The following is a 27337-nucleotide window of genomic DNA, read 5'->3' on the forward strand; positions in this document are numbered from 1 at the left end:
AAACAGGTAAGCTGACTATTCCAAAACATATCATTGTAAATTAATGGAGAATAAGCTTTCAATAATAAATTTATATATTTTTTAAGGTTACAAGCTGCACTAATCATTATTTATGTATTAAACAAGTATAAAATAACTATGTTAACGCACAGATGTTGCTTGCCATAAAGAACCCACATAGAACTGAATAGACTCTGCAGCTTCCCACAGCTTGAGCATTTTAGCATCTTAAACTTGTTTTTTTGCTTTTTTACGGCCTGCAACTTCACTGTTTTGGTTTAGTCTCACTGCTATCATCAGCGCAGTTTCCATCCCCAGATGTAAAGCTCTGAAAAACTACCGTACACTTCCTGCTCAGCACCAAACAGCTAGCAATATAGTGGGTGAATATAGTGGAACATTTACCATCTGAATTGCCATATATTTTACCCAAGAGTTGGTGGAGACCAAAAGCAGAGTTAAAATAGTATATATTGGACTTGGACTGGAGAAACGCAACTACAATGATACTGTTTGCTAACTTGTTCACCACAAGAACAAAGTGAAAATGAATCAAGAAACTTCTTTGAAATTATTCTGAAATTACAGAAAGAATGAACGTTTCCAAATATTATTCTCTCAATAAATTGGGTTTGTAAAAACTACAAACTAAAATGACTTCACCTCCTGCTGGCTGTGATGTCAGATCTCAGAGTCTGGCTTCGAGTTTCTTTCGGGGCATTTCAAATGTTTCCTGTCTTGTTTGAACCCATGTGGGCTACCATGCTTGTCAAAACACCTCATCTTCAGAGGCTGTATGCTCATTAACCTGCAAATTTTTCCCAGTATGAATAAGATACATACAGAAATGTACTCAGTGACAAACAAAATGCTGTAGGAATGATGTTTCTGCATGCTGATTTCCTGCATAGCACTGAGAGAATCAAGTAATGTCTGGAATTCTTTGTGGATCGGGATACAATTTGGCCATTCAATGGAAAGTGTCTCCATTGTTATTGAAATCTCAATCGAATGATTTCATACTTGCTGCTATTGAATGAGCACAAAGAGATTTACGTTTTTGGTTTAGAGTGTCTATGACACAATTCCAGTATATTATTACTACACACCCTGGTTTTTTTTTTCACACTTTTTCCTAAAACAGTCAAAAGACCAACAGTGTTACTCACCTTGCACTTGGTTTTTGAATATGATGCCTGCTGAACCAGGTGCCTTAATCAAATATATGAGAACACAAATCTGCACCTTATGTCAGTCTGGAGGGGATTCCCTACAGATACAAGGGGCTGGGTTTCCCAAAACCTAAACTTGAAGTTCAAAAATTTACTGAAAACTTAATTTCAATCCCAAATCAATACATTTTGTATAATAATCAGCCTTAAACAGCAGATATGCTCTTTGTCGTGTCTACATAGGATTGACCTTTTAACGTATAACAGAAGAGGAACTAAATATATAATATGAATAAATGTAAACTCTAAATTGAAGTTGTTTTGGGAAACCTGGTTCCGTTTTTAACTCTTTCTCTGCCCACTATGCCACGTTATTGTGTTTTCTGTATTGGCTGCTGCTGCTATCACCGCTGGTGTGTCCGTCTAGAGAAGAGCAAACTTCCACTGTGTTTGAGGCAGAGGGAGACTTGGGCCTGCTTTTTCCCTTGTCAATTTAATTGCATTCTTCTTCTTGTGTGGGTTTGACATGGAGCACCGTGTTGCCGCCTCTTGAGACCTTTTTCGAGAAAAACAAAACAAAAAAAAGCATAAAACAAAACTTTCCGTTTCTTAACTTTGCTATTATAAAGTGCCAGACCCTCCTTAAAGTCAGTGTTGGCACTGAGTCGCAGGTTGCGAATGAAGCGACAAACTGAGCATGGAGGTAAACTGTGGTGCTAATCTGTCAGTGGCTGGGTGCTAACATGGCTGTGTTAAAAAGCCGTTTTAGCCATATTATTCCTTCTGTCGATGACTCTCGTCAGTCTTGTGTTTCTGACTGCTGCACTGCTGTATGCTGACATAGCGAGGTATAACTCTGCTGCTGCTGCTTTGCTGATGAATGTAGACTAGTCTTCCTCAGCAGGATCATACAGACAGACAGACGTGAGTGTCTGGTTGAGCTTTTCCTGATGTGCTATTTCCTGTTAGACTTTTGTTTGGATACAGAGGTAGACTTGTTGTCAGGATCCAGAAAGAATATGAATGTTGTATCTTTATATGGCGCTGTCCTGCTTGTATGTTTAAACCTTTTTTTTTTTTTTTTTAAATTAATATTATGGTATGATATTTATGCTCTGACTCTGTCAAATGTTGCATGTTAGAATTTATTTTCCTAAATTATATTTTGTTGCTTATTTTTCCCGATCACAGTGTTCATACCATTACTTTGATATTTATTTCGTCCTGTAAATTAACATGTAAGGAGATAATTTGTTGAAACTAGACTTTCCACTGAAGCAGGCTTTACCAGGAGTCACAGACTTAACATGTAGTTCATAGACATGAATCAAAGTCACAATGAAACCAGTTTTATTTTTTTTACTGAACTGAACTTTTTACTGAACACAACATAATATTACTTAATGAATTGTCTTGTATCTTAACATAAAAATGTTATTAGATGTACTTATAGTATATCATTAATTCATTAATGTTTAATTAGACAGTAAAGAGTGCTTGAATAGAAACATCAGATTGCAATTTAGGTTGACAACAGAGATAATACAAATGATATAAATCCAATAAATCATCTTAAAATTGACTTTTAAGACAATTCAAATGAACAATATCAAATAATTAGCATTTTATTTTGCTAATTGTTTCCAAATGTTTACTCCTTTTGCAACAGATGCTATTATCGTTTACATGACCCAAACATTCACCAGTCAGCACCTCTAAAGCTCACTGGTTAACATGTTATATCTCGTTTGTTTAATCCGTACAAAAATAGAAACCATTTTAACAGGGAATATGTGCCGGACTATTTCTTGGCGAGGGGTAGTGACTTCCCGTAGTCCTGTTGTCACTGTGAGGTTGCCAGGCAACCAATGGCGACTGCAGTTATTGGCAGCGTTGCAAACAAACGGGAAGATGAACAAGAAATATAGTAATTTTCTTTAATGTTTGTGTGGCGCACATCGTTTTCGCAACAAATGGCATTTGGGAAACATGTGTTGGCTCAGTGCAAACAGGGTCTGATATTAATAACAAACAGACTGCCACAAAACTTACAATATGTCATCAGAATTATTTGTATAATTACATTAAAATACCACACATCGTGGTTTCAGTCATTGCCTTCCTTGCCTTCAGTTTCCTATGACTTCCTACTTTCTTGCATTATGTTCTGCCCTAAAGCCAGTTAAAGGAAGCAAATGCTTTCAGAGCTGCAGTTTCATTGTGACTTTGATTAAGCGTTGTCTGTGAAGCTCATGAAGCGTTCTGTCATTGAAGGTTTGAGGCGGTAAGATGGGTGCGGTAGAGCCCTAATCCAGACTCACAGAGTCAACAGAGAGACCCTCTCCTTCACACAACTCTTCTTTAGTCATGACTTGGGACCGAGGTTCGGGTGCTCCACAGCCTTGAAGCTCAGGTTGGAGTCGGCTCGCCTGCTCTCTCTGACTTTGGTGGGGAAAAAATTAAACATCTGATCAGTTTTCTGGGAAAACTTCACCACTGCGTCAGAGATGTTTTGTCCCCTTCTGGGTGCTTTTTTTAGAAGGGCTTTGGTTTGCAGTTGTCTTGTCAGGGAGCTCCTGATGTTAGCCAGGGGCCACTAAAGGCTGGTGGGCAGAGACCCCTCATCCTCCCCTGCAATGAATGATTGGGGGAGGGGAGTAATTTCCTGTTCTGCAGACTGATCTTATTGAAGCAAACGACAACAACCCATCCTTGATAATATAAACAACCCCTCTTTCCATATCTACACATGTCATCATGCAACACTTCAGTGATTTACATCTACTACCAAGATTTGCCAAAATGCATGGAGAGAGAGACATTTAACAAACAGGAAATATTTATCCTAAAGCATATGTTCTGTTTCTTTTTTTTCTTTTTCTTTCAATTTTGTTAATCATACAGACAGTAAATGATTTTGTAGTAAAAATCCATACAAGTCCATGTAGAGGATGTGGGAAGTATCGATCATTCTAAGCTCCACAGCTACATGCCATTGTTATGATGCTTCTGGTCTTGTATGGTAACTTATTTGACTAGATCAACAGCATGGGATCTTTCTGTAGTTAGTCCTGTGTGTGTGTTCCTCTCCCCAGTCTCAGTAGGAAGGCTGTACTCCATTGCTAAGTGCTCTATAATAGATCTCTTGGTGATTATAATTTCTTTAACAAGCAAAACCTGCAGAAAGTGTATCCTGCTGAAACTAACTTGATCCTCTCTTTAGCAATGACGTCTATATTTGTAGTTCACATATATGCCTGTTCGAATACAATATCTTGACAGTTGTTATATTTATGTTGTGTAATAAATGTTGTGCGGGGTTTTTACCTTTGTTTTATCTAACTTTTTCTTTTGTTTTACATTGTTGTTTTTGTTTCTTGGAGGCACAGTGAGTGGCTTTATGCACAGGCATGGAAATATAAAAACATTTTTTTTTTGGTTTGTACTGTAACAACTCATTCTGTTTCAGAGCTTCTGACAGTTTTGTCTCTGGCTGCTTGACATCCTGCGGACAGCTGCCCGGAGTCTCTGTTGTGTTATTGTGCCTCTCTATTTTTCTTTCTTATTTTTTAAACCATTATTTCTCTGTTGTATCAGCGGGGAGTTGGTACCTCAGCTCTGCTTGTAACCACAATAGTCTGATTACGTTTATTGATTTTCAATATCAAAATAATAAAACCATTAGCACCCGATCTTAAATCTTGTGTGTTTAATTGGTACATGTAACTGTGAACATGGGGTTAAGGATGACTGAGATGAAGAGCCAAGTGTACAGACTGATTTTAATAGCATAAGCAAAAAAACAGCATCACAGGTTCTCTTATTCCTGTATATAAATGTTTAACGTATGCATATGTCCACTCTAGCGAGATAATATATGGAAGGGGAAAAAATACAGGGCCAAAATACTTATTATTATTATTATTATTATTATTGTATGACTGTTGGAGATTTCAGGCTCAAGTCTATTTGTTTCTACTGAAGATGTTACTCTTTAATAATGGGTCACAAACGTATAGTTTGGTTTCTAGAAAAGGCTCATTAATTTCCTAAAATTACTTTTCTAAGCAGGTGGTACTTAAAGAAGGGAAATATGCTTTTGTATAATTTGGTGCTCTCCTAAGTATTTATGACATTAGGACGGTGTATGTGGGATTGACCTACCATAAACTTCAGTGCCAACCTTTATCATAATGAAAGAACAGGTAGCTCAGTCTAATGCTGTGGCTCAACGAGTAGACATCTGTGGCACAGAGGGATAAGCTAGTTCAGAGTTTTAGGCAATACCTGTTAGTAGGTTTAATTTGCTGTTGGTTTGGGTTTCTGGGACATTACATAAAACCAACAGATTGAACAAACCAAATACAGTATGGCTGCCAGGATGGATAACTGTGCCACATTTATTTGGGAGGGTAATATTTTGAGTTTTTGCGCAAGACATCCAGTGTATTTTCATGCAATGTAATGGTGAAGCCATACAAAACGGCTACAAAATATAAAGACAAAATAATTCCGAGATCATAACACTAACAAAGTAGGTTACACATTTCTCACGTTTCAGGACAAATTTTTATTTATTTTGCTTGAATTCCTATAAAACAGTACATAAGCCATGGTATTGGTTAATTAGAGGTAAACTTATATTTTCTTACATCACTAATTCGTTGATAAGTCTATGTTATATGTTAACAAAATACGTTATTTATTGACCACACAGCTGTTTTAATATAAACACTGTGACAGGAGAACCGTAAAAACTATTTATTCCACTTTAGCAGAGCGCGTTATCTTTTGGGCTTCCAGCTTGCCGTACAAAAACAAATATGGCGTCTTCCGCGGATGTCCACGTCCGAATTTGCGGACAAGAAATTATAAAATATGACCTAGAAATTAAGGCTATCGTTCAGGTAAGAACTGACAAAGTGTGGTTTGTCTGTTCGTCGTTTTAATCAGACATGTCCCCGAAGGCATCGTCAACACGTCGACAGACTGCTCTCACCGTTAGCTAACAAAAACAGTGAAGCTAATGTTAGCTAACAGTTAATCAGGTAAAGACGGTAAAAAGAGGCCCAGTAGTAGAAAGAGGAACAACGAGTGTCGGTCCATTGGTGTTATTATTATTATTATTATTATTATTATTATTATTATTATTATTATTATTATTATTATTATTATTCCTGTCACTCACTGTTAACAGTTATGCTCCCTCGGTTTAATGTCTGACGTTATCTTGAAACCAGCTAGCGTTAGCCGACGTGTCAATGGGGAGTTAACCTATATAAGTTATAATTAGTTGACAAATGGGTGTTAAAAGCTGATCTGTTTTAAGGCATCACACCACACGTGTTGACCAAACAATGAACGTTACTAAAGTGACTTTGTATTTACCCTTGTAACCACAAAATGTACACCCAGTTACTTAAAGTTAGAGATTCAATGCAAACCCCATTTTATGTATGTTTTTAGATTTAAATATATAATACAGCATGAACAATTGGGAAGCAAGATAATTAATTATTGGCATTCAGTCAGCTTTTCAATTGTCAATATTTCCTTGTTTTCTTAGACTTCTTGTTATAGTGTCGTTAGAGTGAGTATCTTGTGTTTTGGTCAGACAAACAAACTGTTAAGAAAGCCTGGGCTTTTTTTTGTGGTGAGCATTTTTATTTATTTCAATTTTATATTATTTTGTAGACGAAACGATTAATTGATTAAACAAGAAAGAAGATACATCTACAGATAAATCCATAAAGAATTGCAGCCTTAATATTATTATAACATGTTATTTGAAAATCTTTACACAACATAAAATATGCTTTAGATTAATAATCCATTTAAATAATTGTAGCCGACTCTCGACTACCGTAGGTTCTCCCCAACACAGATACGGCTTCAGTGGGTAGGTTTAACAAAGGTATATTTATTTCATCCAAAATACAACACAAAATGCGGACCGTCGTGCGCTCCGCTTCGCTTCTCGGGCGCACTCGGTCCAACGTTCCCGGAACGCCACCACTCTGATGGCTTCACGCTCCCGTCTCAGTCCTCGTTCTGCGTGTGTGACTGTTCCTCTCCCGAACTCCCGTCTGCTCCTGCTTAAGTAGCTTCAGCCTAATTAGCACCACATTACAGCTGTCATGATTGAACTCACCACGGCACTGTTCCCATGAACCACTCCCACACCTCTCTCCCCTGCAGCTGAGCGCAGACCACGCCCACTGCCACACACCTCCACCGCCCGACTTAGGCCGGGGAGCCGTCCAGCCTAGCCTACTCCCCCCCCACCTGTGAGCGGGAAAGGAAGTCTGCCACAGCCATCTGCACCCCCGGCCTATGGACCACTTTGAATTTAAAAGGCTGCAACGCCAGATACCACCGAGTGATCCGGGCGTTGGCATCCTTCATGCGGTGGAGCCACTGTAGAGGGGCATGGTCCGAATAGAGGGTGAATGGGCGTCCCAGGAGGTAGTAACGCAGGGCATCGACCCGGGGCATTGGATAGGCATCAAACCGTGACTCGTCATTCACCTTGCGGTAGTCCACACAGAACCGTATAGACCCATCCTTCTTGACAACCAGAACGATGGGGCTACACCAGGCACTATTGGACTCTTCTATTACCCCCATCTCCAGCATAGCTTCCAATTCTTTCTGAACTACCTTTCTTTTGTGTTGAGGCAACCGATAAGGCCGTGATCGTACTGTCACGCCTGGGCGAGTTTCAACATGGTGTTGTATAAGGTTGGTGCGTCCTGGCAGAGGGGAGAACACATCAGCAAAGCGCTGCTGCAACGCAGCCACATCTGCTCTCTGGGACTGAGTGAGATGGTCTTCACAACGGAGCGAGGCTGGATTGGTGGAATTTGGCACCTCAGGCCCCAACTCATCCCTCTCTTTCACGGTAGTCACCAGAGAAACAGGCTCTGCCTCTCTCCATGCTTTGAGGAGGTTGAGGTGGTAAATTTGTGTTGCCCCTCCCCTGTCAGAACGCACAACCTCATAGTCTACATCGCCCACTCGCTGTGTGACCACAAAGGGCCCTTGCCACTTAGCGAGCAGTTTGGAGCTGGAAGAGGGAAGTAATACAAGTACTTTATCTCCCGGTGCAAATTGTCTCAGCCTAGCCCCTCTGTTGTACAGGCGTTGTTGACGCTCCTGGGCCCTGAGCAAATTCTCCCGTGAACATTGCCCCAGTGTGTGGAGTTTTGCTCTCAGGTCCAGGACGTATTGAATCTCGTTTTTGCTTGGGCTCGGACCCTCCTCCCAGTTTTCCTTAACTAGGTCCAGAACCCCACGTGGTTTTCTGCCAAACAGCAGCTCAAAGGGAGAAAATCCTGTGGAGGCCTGGGGCACCTCCCGCACTGCAAACAACAGAGGGTCAAGCCACTTATCCCAATTTCCGACATCATCGTGTATGAACTTACGGATCATGGACTTCAAGGTTTTATTCAGGCGCTCAACAAGGCCATCGGTCTGTGGGTGGTAAACACTAGTCCGAATTGCCTTGACGCCCAATAAACCGTATAGTTCCCTTAATGTGCGTGACATAAACGAGGTGCCCTGGTCGGTCAGAATCTCTTTCGGGATTCCAACTCGGGAGATGACCTGAAACAGTGCCTGCGCAACACTCTTTGCAGAGATAGTGCGCAGCGGCACCGCTTCAGGATATCGCGTTGCGTAGTCCACCAGAACTAACACAAAGCGATATCCTCGAGTGCTCCGGTGAAATGGCCCGATGAGGTCCATGCCAATGCGCTCAAACGGGACCTCAATTAGTGGCAATGGGCGCAATGGAGCTCTTGGGATGGCCGGTAGGTTTACCAGTTGGCATTCAGGGCAAGAGGCACACCAACGGCGCACCACTCCCCGAATCCCAGGCCAATAGAATCGGGCCATTATCCGGTCTAGTGTTTTGTCATACCCCATGTGACCAGCCATTGGGTTATAATGAGCCGCCCGGAAAACCATTTCCCGACGGCTTTCCGGCACCAACAATTGGGTAATATCTTCACCAGTCTGAGTGTCACGACTCACTCTATACAGTCTATCCCTAACCAATGAAAAGTGTGGGTATGTCGGTGGTGTGTCAGGGTGTACCATGTGACCATCAATTTGTATCACTTGGTCGAAGGCAAAGCGTAGAGTATTGTCACGAGACTGCTCCAGTGGAAAATCTTCCATGGAGTGTATTTTGGGAACCGGTGGTGCCCTCACAAGGGGCCCCGCAGGTTCCCGAAATACACTCCCCTTCAGCAGCGTCGGACAACCTCGCATCACCACTGAGCACAGCACACATCCCACATGTCCCTGCCGGTCGCGATCGCACACCCACACATTGCCCCACTAACGTATGGAACCCAGACCAATCCGTGCCTAAAATCAGTGGGTGTGCAAGGCGGAGCTAACCGCAGCCCTAATTCTATGCGTTTTGCCCCTGTGTTTAATTTCGACTGACACAACAGGATATCTGTGAACATCCCCATGCACACACCTTATCTCCACCCACTTTGCCTCTACCAACGCCCCGGGCCGAACCAAGTTCTGGTGGACCATGGACTGTGTACAGCCCGAGTCCACCATAGCCTGGTGTACACCCCCTTGAATCCTTACCGGAACGCTGTATGTCCCCCCCGGACCGGAGGAGGGTGCTGGCGGGCCGGCAACCCGGATCACCTGGCCGACCTCCATCAGTGGACATTCTCTGCGGAAGTGACCGGGCTGCCCACACCTCCAACACTCCTGCTCTGACGCCTGAGGGGCCCCCTGTGGGTTGGGAACAGCGCCTGGAGCCTGGCGATGGGAGGAAACAGAGGGAGGGTTATTGCGAGGTTGAAGTGCATGAGCTTGTGGGGGGGCGATGGAGGGAGGCTGAGGTGAGGAACTTCCTGCGAGGAGCAGGAGTCGGTCGGACAGGCGCTGATGTCCACCCCTCTGCTCCCTGTCCCCGGGGTTGGACGGCGAGGTGATCCTCCGCGAGGATAATGGCCGCCCCCAAGTCCCCAGGTCGGTGGCACCGCACCCATTCCGACGTCCCAGTCGGGAGGCCCTCCGCAAACTGTTCAGTAACGATCCTCTCCAGCATCTTCTGCTCACCATCAGACTCCCCTGGCTGTAGCCACCTGTTAGCTGCGTCCCTCAGCTTCTGGGCATACACGAAAGGACGGTCAGTGGGTGTCCATTTCGTGCCCCGGAACCGGCGACGGTGGTCCTCGGGGAGAAACCCGTCCTATCAAGGACGGCTTTTTTATGTCCTGGAAATTTCCCCGCGAGGACGCTGGCAGGCCGAGCGCCGCAGTTTGGGCCTCCCCTGACAGCAAGGGGAGCAGGCGCACGGACCACGCCGCCGCCGCATGCCACCCGCACGCCGCCGCCGTCCCCTCGAACATCTCTAGGAAGGTCTGTGGGTCGTCTTCCGCGGACATCTTGTGGAGCGCGATGCCCTGAGCGGTGACGGAGGGGGTGGAGCCGCCGCCCCCGACCGGGACAGCAGGCTCTCCAGGACCCGGGTCTGCATCTCCGCCTGGCTGTGGAGTGCCTCCATCTGCCGCCGGTTCACCTCCGTCTGTTGCTGGTGCATGGCCGCGATCTCCCCCAGCATCTGGGCCAACGCCGCCACCGGCTGTGTCTGCTGCTCCGTCATCACCGTGTTGAGGTCCCTGTTCAGGCGCCAGTGTAGCCGACTCTCGACTACCGTAGGTTCTCCCCAACACAGATACGGCTTCAGTGGGTAGGTTTAACAAAGGTATATTTATTTCATCCAAAATACAACACAAAATGCGGACCGTCGTGCGCTCCGCTTCGCTGCCCGGCTTCTCGGGCGCACTCGGTCCAACGTTCCCGGAACGCCACCACTCTGATGGCTTCACGCTCCCGTCTCAGTCCTCGTTCTGCGTGTGTGACTGTTCCTCTCCCGAACTCCCGTCTGCTCCTGCTTAAGTAGCTTCAGCCTAATTAGCACCACATTACAGCTGTCATGATTGAACTCACCACGGCACTGTTCCCATGAACCACTCCCACACCTCTCTCCCCTGCAGCTGAGCGCAGACCACGCCCACTGCCACAATAATATAAGTAAAATCAATAAATCATCACTGGGTTTTTTTTGTTGCTTTGATTTACAGGATCAATGACAAAAATGTTTGAGCTTATATAAAACAAATATTAGAATAGAGCATTGCTTTTGGTGTGTGATTGGTGCTTCCCTTTATTTAATTTTATAAACAAAATTAAATTCAGTACATCTGTATGTGATTATGGTACACCACCAGGCTAATTTAAACCTATAATAAAATGCATTTTATTTAAGGAACAGAATGATTTAAGTCAAGCTGTATTTCCAAAAGAAAATTCATTATATCATATAGTTGTGAGTATTTCTGTTTCCGTGTTAGTTTTACTCTTACAGACTTAAGGCTAGATTATGATCAATGTTATATAATCATGAATACATACCATGCAATTTTGTTTGTTTGTGTGTTTGTGTTGCCTCCAGGACATCAGGGATTGCCCTGGACCTCAGTCAACTCTCATGGAGCTCAACTCTCAGGTCAAAGAGAAGTTCAACAAGCTCAGACTCAGAATACAGGTCAGGCCTCACATCACATGTGTACCGTTTGCGTCTGACAGATTTCTTGCTTGTTATCCAAACTGTTTTATTTGACGTGGTCTGCTGTTGTCAGGATCTGGAGCAGATGGCCAGAGAGCAGGACAGAGAGACGGACAGACTGGCCATCCAGGCAGAGACAGAGAGCCAGCGAAAGCAAATGCTGAGGTGTGTGAACTCATTTTCCCCCTGAATCACTGACTTAATTGACGTCATCAATCCTTCTTAAAAGCCAGCGTCCAGTCAAGTGTTTTAGTGAGTGAATCCATTTATATTTCACTCTCACACAACCCATCACAATGAGCTATCATGCTTGGGTGTAACCCCTCTCTGCATCAGGTTTGGTGGTGCCTCTGTCTCCTGAAGTAGGTTGGAAAGAGGCCATAAAGATTGGTATTAGTAAGGTAAATGGGAAGCTCTCATTTATCGTGTTCACAGTGCTTTTTGGAGTAGTTCACATTCTAGGTGTCTACCCTTCAAAAAATTACAATACATTCATACCTGGATCTAATAGTAGTTCAAGAGGCAGGTATTACATTTAGTATTGATGAGTTTAAACAGCATGGACACAAAAAAGATTTAAACACACAGACTAGTTGAGATGAAGAAATCTGTAACATAAACTGAAGTCCTGAAGGTTATTTTTTGTGTTATTTTTTTCCTGTGGATTCCAGTAACCAGACAGCGTGGAGGAAAGCTAACCTGGCCTGTAAACTAGCCATAGACCACACGGAGAAGGACGAGCTGCTGCGTGGAGTAGAAAACCAGAGCACCAGACAAAGGTCAGTAATCAAGTGACTTTTTGGAAAGAACTACAAATTATGTTAAAAAGTGTTTCTTCTAACAGACAGACTCTCCAGCTCTCTCTGACTGTAATTGTATCCATGATATAAGTAATTGAGGGAAATTACAGATCATCCATCCATCCATCCATTTTCCGTAACCTGCTTATCCAGTTAAGGGTCGCAGGGGTGCTGGAGCCGATCTCAGCTGTCAATGGGCGAAGGCAGGGTACACCCTGTACAGGTCGCCAGTCTGTCGCAGGGCTGACATATAGAGACAAACAACCATTCACACTCACATCCACAACTACGGGCAATTTAGAGTCTTCAATGCACCTAAGCTGCATGTCTTTGGACTGTGGGAGGAAGCCGGAGAACCCGGAGAGAACCCACGCTGACACAGGGAGAACGTGCAAACTCCACACAGAAGGTTGTCCAGCCCGGGAATTGAACCCTGGCCCCTCTTGCTGTGAGGCGACAGTGCTAACCACTACACCACCGTGCAGCCCATTACAGATCATGAAAAGACAATTCTTTCTAATGATGAAGAAAATTGTTTGTCAAAACACACTCCATGCCGAGCAGGTGAAAGAGCAGAGATATTCTGTGAAAGCGCTCCCAAAAGTAATTTGCGTGGGAGAATCTTTTGAGTTGAGCGTGTGGAACCTCTTGACACACACACACACGTGTGTGAGTGTGGAGCGCATTTGTGTTGCAGATATGGACAGTGATTTGACCCCATTTGTTTGTGTTTTTATATCAGGAAGGTGACCAAAGAAGGCCTAGTAGAAACCAGTAGCAACATCACGGAGAGTCTGATGTCTATGAGCAGGATGATGGCTGAACAGGTGAAGCAGAGCGAGGACACTATCGGCACACTGGGTAAAAACAACACTCTTTGTCCATGTGTTTTACTTTGTCAGGGTTATGGTTTGTGTACAAAAGGTAAATCCAATTTACAAAATGTTGAAAGTCCTTTTTTGTTTCTATCTCTCATCAATATTAACTAACACAACATCTTCCCCCTTAACCCTTTTATACTTCTCCTCCTCCTCAAACAGCCACTTCCTCAAGGACAGTACAGGAAACCAACGAGGAGTTTAAAAGCATGACAGGAACCATTCACCTGGGGAGGAAACTGATCCTCAAATACAACCGGCGGGAGCTGACAGACAAGCTGCTCATCTTCCTGGCTCTGGCCCTCTTCTTCGCCACCATCCTCTACATCCTTAAGAAACGTCTCTTCCCTTTCATTTAGCTGCCTGGCTAAAGATCTCAACCAGTCTGCAGGCTTTTATTTCACTCAGCAGAAAGTTAGGTATGGACTACGTGCAGAGTTGGAAGCAGTACTAAGACTGGACCTTTTGAACATAGAGACAAGTGTCAAGGGAACATTTATTTTTAGCTTAACAATATGCAATCTGTGAGATATTAAAATGGGTATAAAGGGTGAACTTAAATTGGTATTAGTTTCATGCAACAGTCATAGGGTTAAAGCCTCAGCATGCTTCAAAAATGTGTGTACTGTTTAACCATGTCTAAAGGCAAAAGTTTGTATACCTCTTGCCAATAGCCACACTCAAAGCCAGCTGTCATAGCCTCCTCCTTCTTCCCACATCACAAGAGCTATGGCTTTTTAGTGACTTCTCGTCTTTAAGCGGCGATTTATACAAATAAAGATAAGGGTGCAAACTCTCCGGTAGTCTTCTCCTCAGAGGCTGTGACAGTGTTGCATGAAAAGCGTCAGCAGTGGAACAGCATTGAGAGAAGTTCAAATTCTGTCAAATTTACACCTCTGCACTTCTGATGTGACTGATTTAGAAAAGCACTTTGAAGCATTCTGAGGCCTTAGTACTTTATCTGGCACTAAAAAGGGTCAAAGCCATAGTATACAACAAATCTCACTGTGTTTACTTTTTGTCAAATTACTATCTGTGAGTGTGTTCAACATTGAAGGAATATGTTTATCTGCTCTGGACGGCTATCCCAAAGACGCCATTGTTGCAGTTATCGACTTCCTTCTTTCTGACGTCTAGACAACTGATTTAGAAATCTGATGACTTACTTAACCCGTAAAAAGTAATCTGCCACATTAAGTTAGAGACGTAGTGAATGTTGAACAATGCTTGTTAGAATAAAGTTGAATACATTGGAGTGAAGCATAAACACAGATGTGCCACTAGATGGCAGGATACACAAAATTTACCAACATCAGAGATGTTTTATCGTTAAAAAAAACAGGTCTGACTGACTAACACACTTTTCTCTGTCAAGTGACATAATTGTAGTTTATTTAATTTCAATCAAAATGAGTACACATGTATTTTTTAATTATTTTAAATAAAAAGTTACAAAACTAGCTTTGAAACTTGTGGTCTGTATGAATTGTGAGTCAAGTAGAGCATCAAAAATACATTTTTTATAACGCCATAACCAAAGAGTGCTTTCCTTCCTGCAGACTGAACACTGATGTTTGATAGCATGTCTACTTTACGGTGCATTCTAAAACAATACTCATAAATACAAAAACAGATTTAAACAAGTAGAATACTGACTTTTACCCATCATCTTCACTTGAGTGATTCCCTGATGTGTTTACTTGTGTTTTCTAACTGCCCTTTGCTGAAGGATGTAGCCACTGTGGTTTACTGTGATGTTGAAGTGAGGTAGATAAATGGTTTTCACCCTTGTACAAAGTAAAATGTAAAAAATATTAATATAGCACAGATGCCCAACGGATTTAATAAGTTATGTTTCATTGCTTTCACCAGCAATAAGACACTAAAATACTACCACTACTACTAATATAATAGTAATAAGTGCATGAGCTTTGTGTACCCTGTCTGCACCTAACTTGCCTGTCTGTTTATAAAGCAGTAATATTGAATTTCTCAGACATGGGGAGACCAAATTCGGTGGCGTTGTTGATCTGACTCAGCCCGTTCCTGTCCTCTGGTTCGTCCATTTTGATTGGCTGCTGCAGGGGTCCTTGATTGGTGATAGGCCAGGATAGAGTGGACACTGTGGGTGGTGGAGCGGTGGTGTGCTGCAGCGTGTCTGATTGGCTGTGAGAGCAGGTGCTGCCAAAGCTGCTGCACAGTGACCCCCAGTGTTGCTCGCACTGCCTGCGCAGCCGCTGGCCGACCCACAACCCGACCTTGTCTCCACACTTCAACAGGAAGTTCATCAGCTCCACGTAAGGTCTGATGGGAGAAGCACACACACCTTTTAACACAGACTTATGGTATCTTAAAGTAAAACTCTCTTACTTTTTCACAGCAGATATTTTTGACTTATTGTATGATATGGCCTATATAATACTGTGACCTTTTATGATGTTTTAACGATATGCTATACTATGACATACTATACTATATATTTTTGACATACTGAACAATGTCATTCTATGACGGGTTTTTTTCCATGACTTTTTTACGAGATATAATACTATGACTTTTTTTTTGACAAACTATACCAAGACTTTTTGCGACATACTGTTCTTTGACTTTTTATTATATTTTTTTGACATGGTGCTGAATTACTTTTTTTGACAAACTGTACTGTGACAGATTTTTGACATAATCTACTATGACGTTCTCAACAAAGTATACCATGACTTTTATACGTTTTTTTGTTTTTTTTTTATAGTGCTGAATTTGTTTTGGCTTTGTATAAGACTTTATTTTTACATACTTTACTGTGGCTTCATGGTTACATACTACACTATGAAGTTTTTGGAGGATTGAATACTATTACTATACTATTACTTTTTATGTTTTTTTGATATGCTATACAATTACTTTTTTTTACTATATTATTCCTTTTTATGAATTATTTTGTCATGCTATTATATAATATTTTTTAAGACTCATGTTTTATAACATACTATTTATTTGTGACTTTCATGGTGCAGTGAATACTGGAAAAATTACTGAAATGCAGACTGATACAAAAGCAGACAGTAGAGGAGGCAGCAGGATGAATTCAGTGATTTATTGTACAGATATGCTTACAGAAACTAAATAAAGCAGTCGGTACGGCAGACAGACAGGCAGCGAGTAACAATCAGGCAGGTGACAGGCAAGCAGGTAGCAAGCAGAAGGGCAACAAGCAAATTTGACTATTGTGATTTCATGACTTACCATAAGATGACTTTCTATTACATTTTTCACGCCTATACTATTATGTTTAAAAACATATTTTGATGAAATACTTTATTATGATTAAAATATTTTTTTTATGACACTATATTATTTTATTGTTTTTATTATTATTTTTATTACTTTTTACGACATACTACAACATGACTTTTTTCAAAACACAATACTATGACTTTTTTTGACATACAATGACTTTTTACGACGTACTGTACTATGAGTTTTTCATGACTTTTTAAGACTTTTTATTTACATACTTTTCTAAGACTTTCGACATACTATGAGTTTTTTCGACATGCAATACTATGACTTTATTATGACTTTTTTCGAACTACTATACTATGACTTTTTATAAAACAATTTCAGCATACCCTCCTATGACTGTTTGAATTTTTTTGACATACTATACTATGACTTTATTAATGACTTTTTTCGACATACTATGCTATGACTTTATTATGACTTTTTTCGACATACTATACTTTGACTTTTTATAAAACAATTTCAGCATACTATACTATTACTTTTTTATGACTCATTTCGACATACTATACTACGACTTTTCTGATATACTCTACTATGACTTTTTTCAAGACACTATTCTATTACTTTTTTGACGTACTATATCATTATTTTTTTCGACCTACTATACTATAACTTTTTTCATAATTTTTTTTTCAACATACTATAATATGACTTTTTTCAACATACTATAATATGACTTTTTTCGACAAACGGTACAATTCTTTTTTTTACTTTTTATCGACATACTATACTAGGACATTTTAAGGACTGTTTTGGACATACTATACCATGACTTTTTTCAACATACTATGCTATGATTTTTTTCGACATACTATACTATGACCTTATTCGACTTTTTTGAATTACTGTTCTTTGATGATTTTAATGATTTTTTTGACACATACTATACTATGACTATTTTCAACTTACTCATTTCTGAGAAGAGGATTGGGTATTTCTTTTTTCAAAAGTGACATTCTCTTACTTTAAAGTGTTGTTAGACAATATATATTAATTTTAAACTACAGATCAATGCAGCATTATTTCACAGAGGGTGTTTGGTGATAAAAGTTTACTGATTATTTGTGAGTCTTTGCTTCTTACCCGGGGGGAAACATTAGATGGAACTGGACCAGGTTGCCCATGGTATCCATGTGGTCTCGTGGCGCGAGGCAGAGCTGGTGTTTGGAGTAACACTCTCTCTGTAGGGAGAACACCATCTCTTTTACTGCTGAGCACCGGCGGCTCACACAGCTGAAGCGCTGCCGCAGTCCCAGCGCCATGCACCGCAAGGCTTCCTTCACAAATGACTTTCCCTGGGAGGAGGAGGAGGAGGAGGAGGAGAGCAACAGGGGGAATCAGTTTCATTTCTAATGACTTGGTCAGCAAAGCTGCATGTACTGCAGCTCACAATGTCAAATATGTGTGCCATCTCCCCTGCTTCCTTTATTTATTCTCATTGGATTCACCACAATCTGACATGCTTGTGTGTGGTCATTATCTTAAGTCATTAAAGAAACAGTGTAACATTAAGCAGGCATAGGTGAACGAAACTAAATAGAAAAGTGACCATGTATGTGTTGTGAAAAAGAGGTCATATATGTATCATTTTACAGAGTCAAAATCGTTATCAGTGTCCACTTACCAGAAGATAGTTGTAGGCAAGGGCAATATTTTCCTACATTAAGACACCATAGCCATAGTTTATACCTTTTTTTATGACTCTTTCGACATACTATACTATGACTTTATTATGACTTTTTACGACATGCTATACTATCACCTTTTCATGACTTTTTCGACTTACAATACTATGACTTTTTTCATTACATTTTACGACATACTACAACATGACTTTTTACGAAGGGCTATACTATGACTTTTTTCGACGTATGTACTATGACTTCTTTAGGACTTTTTTGGACATACTATACTATCACTTTATAATGACTATTTTCAACATACTATACTATGGTGATAATATTGTCAGAAAGTATATCATCATTTAAAGTTATAGTATAATATGCCAAAAGAATAAAATAAAAATAAAGTAATTGTATTGTATTGTATGCCATAAAAAGTCAGTCAAATTAAAGCATATTTTATATTAATAATAGTATAAAAGGCCATAAAATGTTTATAAAAAAGGTCAGAGCATATTAAGCCAAAAACTATTTAGTGTAGTATGCCATAGAATTAAAAAGTTATCGCATAGTATGACATAAAAGTCATACTATAGATTGCCATAAAAGTCATAGTATGAAACGGCATATAAAAGGTCAAAGTATAATATTCCATGAGAATTCAAAAATAAAAAAAGGTCATTGTATGGTATGCCATGATAAGTCAAATTATACGATGTCACAGTAAAGTCATTGTATAAAACAGCATAAAAAATATCATAGGGTATTGATTAAAAAAGTCATAGTCATAATAGAGTTTGTCATTGAAGTCATAGTATTGATTGCCATAAAACTCGTAGAATGAAACGCCAAATAAAAGTTATTAAACACGTTATGTTATGTATGGAGTTAAAAACTCATAGGATAGTATGCCGTTGAAAACATTCATTCTAAAGTACTATATATGCCATAATAATGTCAAAAAGCAATCGACCATACCATAACAAATCAAAGTAGTATGCCATGAAAAATTAGCCAAAAAAAGTAATAGTATGTAATAAAAAGTCACAGTATAGCATAGTATAAAGGTGTCATCATATAGTATGGTATAAATATGTCATTGAATAGTGTACCATAAAATGTCATTAAAAAGTTGTAATATAGTATGCTTAAAAAATAAGTCCTAGTAAAGTATTTCATGAAAATGTCATAGTATAGTCAGCCATCAAAATGTCATGGTAAAATATGCCATAAGACAATTATAGTATAGTATGTCATGAGAATTTCATAGTATTCCATAACAATGACAGACAAGACTAGCTTAAGTTTGCTAAAAAATTAAAAGAAAAAAAGTATAGTATTTCTTTAAAACAAAAGTCATAGTATATGAGGCTAAAAAAGGCAAATCTCTCAATTCACCAGTCCATCTACGTTCTGACCCTCACCTATGGTCATGAGCATTTGGTAATGACCAAAAGAATGAGAAGGCGGATACAAGCGACCAAAATGAGCTTCCTTCGTAGGTCGGCTGAGCTTTGAGGTAGGGTGAGAAGCTCAGACATCTGAAGGGAGCTCGGAGTAAAGCCGCTGCTCCTTCAAGTTGGAAGGGGATATCTCCTAGATCAGGATATCTCCGAGACGCCTCTCTTTAGAGGTTTTCCGGGCTCCTCCAACTGGTAAGAGGACCTGGGGTCGACCCAGAACACGTTGGAGGGATGATGTATCTCGTCTGGCCTCTGCTTTGGGTGTTGTGTTACAACCACCTCTCTTAAGATATAGGCTGCAGTTCAATTATTTTTTGCCTTACATTGTAATAAAACATTAAATATTTCAGGAACTGAACAGCTGCTTGGGGTTGACCAAACTGCTCTTTGCCAGTAACAGATGGCTGCCACATCAGAATACTAATCTGCTATGGCACAATATCCAGATCTCTTGTAAATGTATAAAACTATACACGTACCAAATTTGCTGCTCTCGTCAAAAAATGTTTTATTTTGCAATGTTTTGCTGCAGCCCACCTGTGAGTCATAGCGCCCAGCGTTGTTCAGCAAAGTGAGACAGATGTGGTGCAGCCCTTGGATTTCACAGGAGTTGTTGTTGAAACATTGAAACGTCCCACAGCCGACATCCCCTGAACTCACCAGGCAACTCTGAATCTCCGCTGGGAGAGACAGAAAAACACAGATCAGACTTAACATCCCTTCAGTGATACAGAAGCAAGTGAGTCTCTCAAATAATATGTGCTATTGTGCTGTTTTGTGATTAGAGAGGACAATATAAGCATTATAAATACTATGATATCACACATTAGGATGACCTTGGGAACATCTGGTCATGTCCAGACATTGGACAGCATTGGTTTTACAGAAAGAAAAGTCAATTGCCTTGTCATGTTATTTTAGGCTGTTGTGAGTTCAAGGTTCTTGTATAGTTTGTTTTAAGATTCAGGGCAGTTAAGATGTCCTTTAACACAAGCTGCTCTGTAGTGGACAGCAGGATAGGATGCCAACATAAACCAGAGGAGACAGTGTTTGAAATGTACATTTTGCTTAATGGAAGAAAGCAGTAAAGGAACTACTTTCCTGTCGTTTAAAAAGTCAATTCTAAACAAACATGTTTGCTTAGAGAAGAGTTTTTGTTTTCCTTTGCAGAGGAGACAAAACATTTTTTTGGGGGGAGGATTACTTAGTTAGCTCCACGTTAACCTTTACCGAACAACATAGGATTATTATGTTGTGCTTGCTGATTTAGGTCTTTACTAGTTATTGCTGCTGTTGATAAGCAGGCCGGAGGCGCTGTCATGCACCGCCCTGGTGGGACGGAGGGAATGTGCTTTGACAGGAATCGAGCCGCCGGAGCTGCGCATTGAGTTACAGCCACCAGCAGAGCAGGAGGACTGAAAGTGAGGCTCTGCTGCCCGACTAGTGGGATTATGGCTGGAGCGGTCCACTGGTTATGGTTACAGTAGTGATTAACTGTTAATACATATCAATACTTTTTTTTTGTCTTTGTTGTTGATTTGTGTCATCAAGGCTATTGAACAGTGGCATTAAGTGGGAGCATTTTACAATACCGCAGACAGACCACACATACACCTTGCCCAGTTGTATCAGTGCTATATTTGAACAGAAATTAAGCCACAAATACTGAATGTTTTCTTAGCAAAGTAACATAACTTCCAATACATAATGCAGGTCCAAAAACAACTCAATTTGATGAATTACAAAAAAGCGCATATTCAAACACTTAACCAAGCCTCCCAACATGTTCAGTGTCTACAGGCGCTTTCATTCATGAATGGTTTTCCTGCAGAGATTGCTCTTGGTAACCTTGCACTTAATTTCAAACAATTAGACAGCCTATGACTAATCTTTTTTTTCTAGAGACTCAATAGTTTGAATAAACCTTGTTTATATCTGGATGCAGTGTGACTAAAGTGTAGCACATGCAGTGTAGACATGCAGTGTAGACAGTTAAGGCGGCTGTACACCTGCTGTTAGAACTCACCTGTGCTCTGCAGAGTCAGGCGTTTTTTGACTTGGCTCACGTATTTCTCATGGACATCATGCAGATCCATGGTCAGCACCTGTTGACAGGCCAGGAGCAGAAAGAACACAGCGGACATGTTCGCTGGCATGCTTTAGACTGGCCAAAGCTTTGTATTTGAGAATTGTTGTTGTATAATCTGTTGGTTTTATAGGTTGGAGCAGCACGGGTGCAGCCTTGCAGTGGAGTTTCCGCTAAAATGTATTCCCCCGGCATGGAGGCTGAAATATATAAAGCCACATGAGCACTGCGCGTTCACATTATATCTCCACCAATCACAGCGCAGCCCCGTGAACACACTACAATGGAGGCAAAAGTTTATCATTGATGAGAGAAAAAGAGTACCGACAGGAGCAGAATGTAGCCTATGTAGCTGTGTTTGAATAAACTCGATTGGGCTGATTTCGTTTCCTATTTATTATTATTTTGTTGCATGCAAGGCATCCCTATATGGCACAGCATCACGTTTTCCTTCATTTAAGGGCACCCATTGGTGCACTGCATCTTGTTTCTCCACTGCTAAGACATCCTAGAGGGTGCTTTTGTATATTCTATCTTATGTTGGTGCTTCCTAGAGGGAAATTATTCATGTTTGTTACAGGGACACCCCAAGGCGGTGTTTGTGTTTAAGAAGGTTGTGTCTGACACTTTTAATTAAACTTGACTTGAAAAAGGTCTGGTTGAAATGTCTGTGATCAAATGTACATACCTGTAACTTATTGTGTGGACATCCTCCATTGTGCTGGGGTCAAATCATATATAAAAAAACATCCACACACTCAAATAATTTAAATAAGCAGGCTTTCAGTCAGAGTCCTCTTTCACGGCGGGAACACCAACTGGGCTGTAGGCAGAAATCTCAGAGACAGATTTCTCAAAACCATAGCAGATACAACTAAACCATGTATAATCATGTATACCACTAGAGGTAAGTGATATTTTTTTTTTAACTAACTCTTTAAAACTACAGGGGATAGGAAACAACTGACTACTTTGTACTCTCAGATTGGTAATGAGGCTCTATTTTGTTACAATAACTGTTGGTTGTTTCAGACAATTTGTAAGCTATAGCAGTTACATCAAAGAGTAACATGCTTTTGTTCGCAAGTCCAAGGTGAGTTATGCTTTGATACGCTCCATTATTGGAGCCCAGTTGTTGTGGCCGTGTTTTGTCTCTTAACAGCCATGAACTCTGACCCCTTGACATCAACAAAGAGGGAGGCCACAGTCATGTGACAACACGGCATCGGCATCCCCAAGCGAATAAAAAAAACAACCCTCTCAATTCTTGCTACTATGACTTCTCAGGTTTATCCACCCTCCACCCAAAAGGCCTTCAGTGAAGACGGTTTAGAACAAGTGTATGTGTGTGTGTGTGTGTGTGTGTGTGTGTGTGTGTGTGTGTGTGTGTGTGTGTGTGTGTGTGTGTGTGTGTGTGTGTGTGTGTGTGTGTGTGTGTGTGTGTAGTGGGAGGTCAAGGTACAGAAACAGGGTGTATTTATGTGTGTGTCCATGCAGGGGCCCAGTTGGGGAAGACATACTCTTTAGGGGGGCTAATGTTCGGACGTGCGTTAAGAGTATTTTTTTCCTTGACCTTTTCAGCACGTTCTGTCTCATCCTGCTTCAAAACAACTTCCCTCACTCAACCCTTGATGACCACCCATGCAATGACCCTTCACCCCGACACTGAACGAACACACACACACACAAAATTCTACACTAATACATATAGACACCACTGTGCAAACAGCACACATGCAGGAGCCCCTTCTGCTCGGACTCTCACATGACCATGTTGTGAATAACGTGTTTCTGCATGCAGACAGTTTAAATCACATTCATTCAGTATCTGCTTTATGATTACTGAGCTCAGGAGGGAGCATTACCATAATGTTGGGGTTTATGAACTCAGATCAGTTGCTAGCTTTGCCCTAATGTCTTTAGTGCATGATTGAACCCACTTCAAGAACAATATTGCTTTTTTTCTGGTTTTACATGTAAGTAAACATTCTGTTATTGAGTTTTTGTTTATAAAACACACGTTTGATGCTTTGAGCAAAGCTAGGGGTTAAATAAAAAAAATAGGATTTTGTTATTTAGCTGAACTGATATGGAGGACCATGAGTGTAACTAAAATGATTAATAAGTGAAGTGGTTAAAAAGTGATTAATACAATGATTAAGTTTTTCCACCGAGCAAAAACATTAAAAAAAATAAACTATTGGGCATTTTAATAATTGATGTTTAAATGGGCAATAAGGATAATTCAAATAATTTACCAATATTATCCATAAATTAAATTTGTTCAGTGTCATACATAAAAGAGTAATTGACTTTACACAACACACATAGGACACACACGGATTTTTGGACGCACTCTCTGAAACACATTTGTGTTAATTTGTGGACCACTGCCAAAAACAAGTAGTTAAATCAATAAAGTTACGCAAGTTGCGATGACACACACACAAATACTCAAAACTGATTAACTGAGGTTTAACACTGGATTTGTGAAGGTTTAGAGAGTGAAACTGCTGAGTAGTACATTTTATCCTCTGAGCAAATAAAAAAAAAAAAAAAAAAAAAACAGACAGGGATGCTATCGTGGCTTTCGTCGATTTCTTTTTAGATACATATTACATAAAAACGTTTTTTCTTCCACCATTATGAGCGACTGCAGGGTTTGTTGTACATTTTACAGAAGCAAATGAACACAAGTAGCTGGAATGTATATCCACCTTCCTGACCCACATGACAGGCTCATGCATCGCTTAATGTACCTTAATGCCTCAAAGTTGTACACCTCATATAGTCATAGTTAATGTCCCATCTCAAACATGCAGATGGTAGATATATGTTTCATGTGGTGGAATCTCAGGGTTTGCCTTGAAAATGTAAGCCTCTGATACTTTTGGGTGGATTTTGGCTTTGAAATGCAAAACTGAGAAAAACTACCCCACCTAGTGGTTTGGTTTTATGATTATGCAGGAAACAAAGCTATTCCCATCATTCAGAGGGAAGAATTGACTGAGTAGCTTCAAGAACTAAACCAATAGCTTTGCATCAGCAGGGTATCTTTAATTTATAAAAAAAAAAAAAAAAAAAAAAAAGGCACAGGTACTACATATTGGTACAAAAAGAAAAATAGAGGGACATGATGTCAACCGTGTTTAGTAAAGCACATAGGATACATAATTAATGCCACATACTAAATACATGCAACACAAGGAAATCTGACACAGTTATAAAAAATTGAGACACCTGAACAAAATATATTTACATAAATGTCTTTCAAAGATTAAACCTGTTATACAAAACTGAAATGAAATGAGCCCAATGACTTCACCCATCATGATGAATCAGTGCAGTTTACAAGTTTAACATATTGTTATTTAAACATGTTAATTGTGGAAAATGTCAATACAACAGCCTGATTGAGAAATCTGCATTACATAATATACAACTTCAATATAAGTCCGATATCTCACATTTTTTATAGGCAGAGCTACGCAGCAAAAGTGAGCCGCTCCACATTGTCAAACTTCTCCAGCAGCAGCCAAGAGCAGCACAGACGAGCCATGAAACAACATCTCATGCTGGTAACTTTGAATGCAGATACACTCCAGACTCCTCACTCTAGTCTTTCAAACAGGTGTAGCAGGAAAACAACCTCCTCCTCCTTCTTCTTGTCTGATGCTGCACCTTTCAAGTGGCTAACACAGCCGTACCACATCATATGTAGACCAACATGTGTACCTGCAGCAGGAGGGAAAATATAGATTTCTTAACTTTATCTCTAAATCATTCTCGACCTTACACTGTACTTGAGTTTTGTAAACAGACCTCAAGGGGTTTTGGGGCCAGAGGCAGATGGGGCCTCCTGTATTTCTGTCTGCTCAGAAGGTGCAGAGTTACAACTCGAAGCGTTCTCCTCCCTCCTCTCCCCCGACAAGAAATCATGGATAGCAGTTTCTATGTGCGGCCGGAAAGTGTGGTTCATCTTGGGGTCGACGACCTGAGTGATGATCCTGTCCACACCGGACTCCAGCATACCCGATCTAGAAAAAAAAAACACACATAAATAAGCATTAGAGAAGTACTGTTATTTGACTTACTAAAGCAATATTGTTGTAATTATTAATTTCAAACGGCTCATGAAAAAAAAAAGTAATGAAGCCTTGTTCAAGTCTAAACAACAGTTTGGTATTATCACCATTAAAGTCTGCTGACTCTACACAGGAAGATGAGTTCAATCTTCCTGGAATGCACTACATATCCCGTGAAAACAATTGCACGGTGACCTTACGTACAGTATAGATCAGTGGTTCTCAACCTTTTTTCAGTGATGTACCCCCTGTGAAATATTTTTTCAGCCAAGTACCCCCTAACCAGCGCAAAGAATTTTTGGTTGAAAAAAAGATGGAATACACAGCGCTCTGCCATCAGTGTCTGATTTATTAAACTGTCAACACTGAAGATTGCATTGTGGCATTGAATTCAGTTCATGAACTTACACTTATATTTTATTGAATATTTATCAAATAACTATTTTGAAAGGATTTTTGAATGGATGCTAATTTTAAATATATTCTTTAAAAATCTCAAGTACCCCCTGGAGTGCCTTCACGTACCCCCATTTGAGAACCACTGGTATAGATGACTGGATTGAACTGTCACAAAATCATTAGCTGCAAACTTCTCTATAGATTACAATAAAAATGACAATTCTTCAACCAAAAAATGTTCTAAACTCATAAAGCAGCTGCTCATTTTACATGGTTAATCCTTTGAATTGCACAGATGACGAGTAATAAAGCAGAGACAGCTGACAGTAGCACTCACTGAACAACACTTTGTCTCAGCCCGTTCCTCATCTGGTTCTTGTTGATGGACGGGTTCCAGTCCTGTGTGCTCAGGTGCGACGTGACGTAGTTGTCGACTTTCTGTCGCAGGTTCTGATAGGCAGGCTGCAGGCAATAACAGTGACAGCCATGTAAACCCAGGCATTATACAGTGATGCAGTATAGTGCACTGTGACACAAATGAGAACAACACACTGCTAAATGATTTCTATTTAAATTAGCAACGACTTAATAACTAACATTTGCAAGATATAGTTACCAATTATAAGAAGCGACTAGCTGAGCTTACAGTCTGGTTTGCTGAAGTGAAACAAATAGATGTAACTTATCTCATATACACGTATAGCCAAGGTGGAGCTGTCGTTAGCCGACTTGCTTAGTTTACCTTTGTATCCACGTCGGCCAGACAGTCGCGACGGAACTCGTCAAAGAGGCCCCGGTTCTTCAGATGCTCCACAATCATACCGATGAGCTGCGGGTCTCCCGGGGGAAGGTCTCCCGGACTGACGTTAACGCTGCCGCTACCTTCCGCCATGACAAACCGGAGTACAGGTTTGTTAGCTCAG

The 27337-nt window shown here is 40.7% G+C and overlaps 2 protein-coding genes across 2 annotated transcripts; one reads left to right on the plus strand and one right to left on the minus strand.

The window, feature by feature from the left end:
* The first annotated feature begins 5976 nt into the window (after nt 1–5976).
* On the plus strand, nt 5977–14918 carry bnip1b (BCL2 interacting protein 1b). Its single transcript, XM_054626442.1, has 6 exons — nt 5977–6079; nt 11665–11757; nt 11852–11943; nt 12450–12557; nt 13321–13439; nt 13619–14918. The coding sequence occupies exons 1-6, from the start codon at nt 5996–5998 to the stop codon at nt 13813–13815; spliced, it is 693 nt and encodes a 230-aa protein (XP_054482417.1). The 5' UTR covers nt 5977–5995; the 3' UTR covers nt 13816–14918.
* Nucleotides 14919–15423: 505 nt separating this feature from the next.
* On the minus strand, nt 15424–27306 carry LOC129113910 (uncharacterized). The gene is made up of 7 exons (XM_054626393.1): nt 27157–27306; nt 26752–26876; nt 25757–25967; nt 21871–21949; nt 20382–20524; nt 17843–18054; nt 15424–15760 (listed from the first exon to the last, which is right to left on the minus strand). Exons 1-7 carry the CDS (start codon nt 27304–27306, stop codon nt 15424–15426), a joined length of 1257 nt encoding a protein of 418 aa, XP_054482368.1.
* Between the last annotated feature and the right edge of the window lie 31 nt (nt 27307–27337).

The sequence above is a fragment of the Anoplopoma fimbria genome, chromosome 24, assembly GCF_027596085.1.
Source record: "Anoplopoma fimbria isolate UVic2021 breed Golden Eagle Sablefish chromosome 24, Afim_UVic_2022, whole genome shotgun sequence".
Lineage (NCBI taxonomy): Eukaryota > Metazoa > Chordata > Actinopteri > Perciformes > Anoplopomatidae > Anoplopoma > Anoplopoma fimbria.

Coding starts and splice junctions, on each gene's coding strand:
- LOC129113910 (XM_054626393.1), bottom strand. CDS start 27,306: ATGGCGGAAGGTAGCGGCAGCGTTAACGTCAGTCCGGGAGACCTTCCC. Junction 25,968..26,751: donor CTGAGACAAAGTGTTGTTCA/GTGAGTGCTACT, acceptor TTTTTTTTCTAG/ATCGGGTATGCTGGAGTCCG. Junction 20,525..21,870: donor CCTGACTCTGCAGAGCACAG/GTGAGTTCTAAC, acceptor TGTCTCTCCCAG/CGGAGATTCAGAGTTGCCTG.
- bnip1b (XM_054626442.1), top strand. CDS start 5,996: ATGGCGTCTTCCGCGGATGTCCACGTCCGAATTTGCGGACAAGAAATT. Junction 6,080..11,664: donor AAATTAAGGCTATCGTTCAG/GTAAGAACTGAC, acceptor TGTTGCCTCCAG/GACATCAGGGATTGCCCTGG. Junction 11,758..11,851: donor AGCTCAGACTCAGAATACAG/GTCAGGCCTCAC, acceptor TGCTGTTGTCAG/GATCTGGAGCAGATGGCCAG.